The 6,195-nt window shown below is 38.5% G+C and overlaps 1 protein-coding gene across 1 annotated transcript; it reads left to right on the top strand.

The window, feature by feature from the left end:
- Positions 1-244: 244 nt before the first annotated feature.
- Positions 245-4,584, top strand: hpxb (hemopexin b). Its single transcript, XM_073462170.1, has 10 exons — positions 245-405; positions 1,271-1,296; positions 1,463-1,552; positions 1,683-1,840; positions 1,980-2,133; positions 2,459-2,671; positions 2,757-2,849; positions 3,328-3,458; positions 3,564-3,711; positions 4,134-4,584. Exons 1-10 carry the CDS (start codon positions 341-343, stop codon positions 4,361-4,363), a joined length of 1,308 nt encoding a protein of 435 aa, XP_073318271.1. The 5' UTR covers positions 245-340; the 3' UTR covers positions 4,364-4,584.
- The last annotated feature ends 1,611 nt before the right edge of the window (positions 4,585-6,195 follow it).

Raw genomic sequence — 6,195 nt, 5'->3', positions numbered from 1 at the left:
TCATTAAAACAGCTTCATTAAAGATAGATAGTTACCAGCAGGAGAACATTAGTTGAGCTGCACGTTATACTGACATTTCTAGAAAATAAAGACATGAACAAATGAGTAAATTATAAATGATCATGCCAAACCTTATTTTGCAACAGCAAATATTCCACTTGCACCCTGTCAGCGCAAACACACACGGAAAAATGGGTACACGGTTTCCTAACTTGTCCACCCACACACACACGCACACACACCCACACACACAGAAGTTTCAGTATAAAAGCACAGCTTCAGCTCCTGCACAGCTACAGCTCTGCTCCCCCGGTCAGACGTCCTACGAGAGGACTTCAGCATGGACCTGTTCACCAAAACTCTGTTTCTGTGCTTAGCACTAACCCTCGCTAATGGAGCACCTGCGTGAGTATTAATTAACTCCTGTATCTTGTATTGAATTAACACTCAAAATAGGTCATTCAGGTCAGGACATTGTCATTTTAATATCCTGATCCCAAGATTCTTCACTCCTGACTTCATGTGGATGGTTCAAGAGGTTTTCAGGATATTTTTTATGTAGTTTTAGCTTTGTAGCTTGATATAGAAACTACCTTTACATATGGTAATCACTTTTATAATACAAATAAGCAGCAACAAAGTTTGTGTGATACATTGCTGGAAAATCTGTAAAAAACCTCCATAATTATACAAGACATCAGTCAAGTCACAAACACATCTATGTTACTACCAATACTTGTAAATGTAACTACAGAACCAACACTTCTTTTACTCGTAATTGTCAGTAATCTTATCTAATAAAGGCAATTACAATATTAAACTTTAAGTAATATTTTCAATTTAAGTAAAATTTATGGTATATTTACAGCTACAGATTTTTTAATGTAATTTTTTTCATGTCATTTGACATTTACCATCTAGGCCCATTTGTTGTAACTTAATGGATATTTGGGTATATACTTGATTTATTAAAAATCCATAAAATTACTTTATTTACAGTATACCTTTCCTGTTGACTCAACTCTATAGTAAAGGTGAACTTCAGGTTGAATCATTCCTTCTCATTTCTTAACTATGTTTGTTGTTAACAAAGTCCACCAGTTGGATCAATTGAGCAAATACAAGAGGGTGCAAAGTCATCATATTGCCTCGGTTGTCTGACACTGACTGACCCCTCTGTCATCATGACTCAAGATTTTTAAGAACTGAATGTAATGTGGTGCGTCACTGAAGTGAAGGTAATTATTGCTTCTTTGTTTTTCATCCCCAGGCCGGCACAAGATGCAGCGGTAGACGGTGGGTTTTTAATAAACATATTAGAATCACAACCCTGATTTCTCACTGGTTTGTCCATATTTTTCTGTCACATCTAAGCAACCGTCTTCTGTACAATGCAAGTTTAATGACACACATTTTCACATCACTTCAACTGCATTAACGGTAACAACTCTCTGAAATAAAGGTGGAGATGCTGCTTTGCCAGACCGGTGTGCTGGCATCGAGTTTGATGCCATCACTCCTGACGAGAAAGGAAACACCTTCTTCTTTAAAGGTATGAAACTTTCTATAAAGAGCTTTTACATAAAGTTTGGCAGTATCCTGATTTTTATTTGATCTTCTTTTTTTAACTGAATATATATTTATTGCTGTTAAATGACACTACTCTGGTGTTTTCCCTTCAGGTGCCCACTTGTGGAAGGGTTTCAGTGGTCCAGCTGTGCTCTCCAATGAGTCCTTCGAGGAGCTTGACGACATCCATCACATCGGCCATGTTGACGCTGCCTTCCGCATGCACACCATAGACAACCCAGACGACCACGATCACATCTATTTCTTCCTGGTATGATACATTAATTTGTATGGAGGTCCATTTATACCATTTATATGGAGCCTTTTATACCATTTGTGATAGGTTTCTGTTAAAAATGTAAGTCAAGAGACAGAGCAATATCTGCCATTAATCTCCATGTAAACTCCAGGATGACAAGGTGTTCAGCTATTATAACCACACTCTGGAAGATGGCTATCCAAAGGGGATCGAGGAGGACTTCCCAGGAGTCCCCGATCATCTGGATGCTGCTGTTGAGTGTCCTCAAGGAGAGTGCATGACTGACTCAGTTCTCTTCTTCAAGGGTATGTCGGCATTCACTGTAAAAATATTCATCTCACTGAATCAAGTCTGTAGTTATGCTGTAAAATCATGTTTCAAATAAATGAAAGTCTCAGAATTATTAAGGTGGTGCTGCCCCTTAGTGGAGGACGTTAGTTTCACTCACAAATTACTGCAATTTAAACCAATTAGTCAAATTTAACTTACCTGAATTGTCCTAATGCAGCATGCCTACAGTATATCTAATAGGTAGTTTAGCAAATATTGGGAGAATTTTGTGTGTATTTAGGCTCTGAGGGATTTAAGCATCAATCCCTGTTGCTCAAACTAATACTTTTCCTCCCACAGGACATGATGTTCATGTTTATGATATCAGCACAAAGACAGTGAAGACCAAGCAGTGGCCACACCTGCCTGTCTGCACCTCCGCCTTTCGCTGGCTGGAGCACTACTACTGTTTCCATGGAAACAACTTCACCAGGTTCCATCCTGTATCCGGAGAGGTGAACGGCACCTACCCAAAGGACGCCCGCGATTATTTCATGAGATGCCCCAACTTTGGTTAGTTCATCATGAACAGACACATTTTATTGTACAGGAAACACAGACAGATGTATTTTGATTAATCTTCTGTATCTGACTGCAGGTCATGGAGGCGGTCATCATGTCCCGAAATGCAGTGAGGTCAGACTAGATGCCATCACCACTGATGATGCAGGCAAAACATATTTATTTTCAGGTAAAGTAAAAAAATCTAAAAAGGCACTTAAATATATAAATAAATGTAAAAAATGTATGTAAAAAAACAAATGCATACTTTAAAAAAAATAATAAGGCATGCTAATATGCTAAACAAAGCCAAGCTATGATAAACGTTATACCTGCTAAAAGTCTGCATGTTAGCATTATCATTGTAAGCATGTTAGCATGTGGACCATAGCATTTAGCTCAAAGCTGTACCTCAGCACAGCCACACAGAGCTGCTAGCATGGCTGTAGACTCTAATTAGTAAGTTTGTTAGAGGATTGTTAGAGGTATTTTTGGACGTTATGCTAATCTAAAACAAATAGGCTAGCCTTTAGCCTCTAGCTTCACCCTTAAAGCACATTTATCAGAGTGGTATCAATGTCAAACTATTCTTTGAGATTTTTTTATGCTTTGATCATTTCTTTCAAGTTTGCTGTGAAAATTTCACTAAAACAGTTTAATCCACTCAGGCCTCAACTACATGCGTCTGGACACCCACCGTGACGGCCTTCACGGCTTCCCAATCACCAGGACGTGGAAGGAGGTGACCGGAGGAGTGGATGCTGTCTTTTCCTACGATAACAAAATCTACTTGATTAAGGTAGGCTTTTAAGTAACCAAGCAGAAGTCTTCCTGCTTTCACAGAAACATTGAGCTGTGCTTAAGTTAAAACTCAAACCCCTCCTGTTCTGTCAAACACCTTCAGGGTGATCAAATTTACATCTACAAAGCAGCTGCTCACTACACCCTGATCGAGGGTTACCCTAAAACCCTAAAGGAGGAGCTCGGCATTGAAGGAGCTGTAGACGCTGCTTTTGTGTGTCCAAACGAACACACCGTTCATATAATCCAAGGTAAGGTCACGAATGCTCAGTTCTTTTTTTTGGATCAAGTTTTAGTTGAACTCTTTTTGAATTTTAAAGGTGCATTATGTAGTTTTGGGGAAGACATTTTAATCACTAGAGAAAGATCTTCATTGACTCACTTTTTATGCCTCAACAAACTAAATAAACAAACTCTCTTTGTTTTCATGACTGAATAAACCAAATGAACAAACTGACACAAATTCATACTTTGTTTATATGTGGTGGACCCTGCCACCTTTCTAGCTTCAAACAGTGTTCTGGGAACCTTATTTTCTTTTCCAAAACTACAAAGTGCCCCTTTAACAAAACGATTAAAATATGGCTTAGCAGAAAAGGTTTGATCAAATCAATATAAGCTGTATGTTTGTGCAAGCGATTAATACACTTCTTTACACACATTTTTCTTCCAGATGGAAACAGAATGCGTGATATTGACCTGACCGCCACGCCCAGGGTCCAGACCCGAGATTTGCAAATACCCCTTCCCCCCATCAATGCTGCTCTGTGCGGTGCAGAAGGAATTAATCTGTTCAATGGCTCGGAGTACTACAACTATCAGAGCGCCATGATACTGGCTATGGGCAGAATTAAGCCAATGGCTAAACCTGTCACCTCAGCAATGGTTGGATGTGAGGATTAAGAATCAGCATTTTGACTTGTTCACAGCGTCAAACATGAACTTTTCTCTCCCCTCATGCACACAGTGATTCTGACTGGATGAAGAAAAGTTAACCACAGAAATAAACCTCTGGATTTGGGGAGCAATGTAGAGAAAGTTTCATCAATAAAAGAAGTAACTGACACCACTGACGTCAGAGTGATGCCTTACTTTTGTTTGGTGAATAAAAATGGAACGCTGCACATCTGGAGTGGAAGTTATTTTGTTCAATTCACTCACTATCATGAAAACACTTGATTTAATTATGATTAAATCCAGGTATGAGGAACTTAACAAAAGTAATGTCCGAGTTTGGCCACTAGGGGACCTACTGTACAAATGAATGTGATACACTGGGACTAATGAGATAACCACACTGACTATAACATGAAACAGCTGCATTAAAATAGTATTAAAACAGATTTAGATTCAATATATTAACATGTTGATAATATGGAGAAGCTGCCATCAGCTGATCATGTTTTAAGACTCTTTTCCTAAAGGTTTACAGATTGTCAAAGTGCTTGTTTTGACCAGGATGTCTGCGCCCTGATGGGACACCAAAGGGGCACTTAAGTGGTCTAAATCCCTCTTTTGTAAGCACATCCCCCTCTGGGTCACTTAAGTGCTGCTCTGGTGTGAAAATCAGGGTTAGAAAATAAATTAACCTTACCACAACTCGGATGCTGGTTGAAGCTAGAAAGGTGGCAGGGTCCGTCACATAAAAACACAGTAAAACAGTGTGAAATTGTGTTGTGCTTTAAGGTCAGTTTATTCAGTCATGAATACAAAAAGAGTTTGTTTGTTTAGTTTGTTTAATCAAAATCAATACAGCAGAACCAGAGATATCATCATTTTATTCCCTATTTATTCTTCTTCCTTTTCAAAACCTGCCGCCTATATTACCCACAATGCAATTTATTCCTCTGGAGCCACAAAAGGCTTTATTGTATTTTTTCCACACATGCATTAATACTCCCCAAGACCTGTAAACACACTTTAATGTGAAAAAAATTGATGGAATTACCCTTTTGGTGAATATGTCCTCACAATTTATTTACAAGCATACATCATTTCAGAGTCCATTTACAGAAAAACAGAAAAAAGGTTTAGTCGAACTCTGACAGCTTAACAATTGAACAATTGAGAGGAGTTGCTGTTCCCTCCCTGTATTGTGTTTTTAATGATTATTAGCAACGAGGTGCAGCTGCACACACGAGAATCAGCAGAAGGTCTCCAGCCAGGTGTGAAGCCTCAATTAAGAGAAATCACTGGTGACTCAAACTTAATTTCTTGCAAGAAAGAGGTCGGAAAAGGAATTTGAAGAACCAACTTGCCACTCCTGATGACAAGGTCGACCTTGTGAGCAGCAGTGCTGCCTAAAACATAAAAGAGTCATAGTTGTGCAGAAATGACAACTGAGAGTGAAACACTTGTCCAGCTGAGCCACAAAACAACATTTTCTGATGCTCTTGCCAACAAAATAAAGTCAAACACACCCATGTTTTTATTCGATGAATGGGACTTTCTTCTTTAAGCTTCTTTTAGTTTGATGTTATTTTTTTAATAAAATAAGCATTCAGGAATGAGGTTAATATGGTATTTAGGCTATTAAGGCTGTGCGGTACATTGCTTAAGTGTTAGCTTTTAAGGAATGTCTGTGAGTGAGCTGGGTCTTGATATTCTGTTTGAGTTTTAGAAATGTTCAATTTATTTTTGATTTAAAATCTCATTGTAAGTTGAACAGAAGTAAGTAAGCTCTCTATTCTCATCCTCCAAAAGTCCAAACTTGTATGGCCAAGAGGTTTGAAAAT

The sequence above is a fragment of the Pagrus major genome, chromosome 24, assembly GCF_040436345.1.
Source record: "Pagrus major chromosome 24, Pma_NU_1.0".
In the NCBI taxonomy this organism is placed as follows: Eukaryota; Metazoa; Chordata; class Actinopteri; order Spariformes; family Sparidae; genus Pagrus; species Pagrus major.
This window is presented reverse-complemented; position numbering and strand designations above follow the sequence as displayed.

What these genes read in the sequence shown, in the direction of transcription:
- hpxb (XM_073462170.1), top strand. Translation starts at nt 341, where the DNA reads ATGGACCTGTTCACCAAAACTCTGTTTCTGTGCTTAGCACTAACCCTC. An exon ending in ACAAGATGCAGCGGTAGACG is followed by an intron (nt 1,297 to 1,462) that starts GTGGGTTTTTAA and finishes TCTGAAATAAAG; the next exon opens with GTGGAGATGCTGCTTTGCCA. An exon ending in CTCAGTTCTCTTCTTCAAGG is followed by an intron (nt 2,134 to 2,458) that starts GTATGTCGGCAT and finishes TTCCTCCCACAG; the next exon opens with GACATGATGTTCATGTTTAT.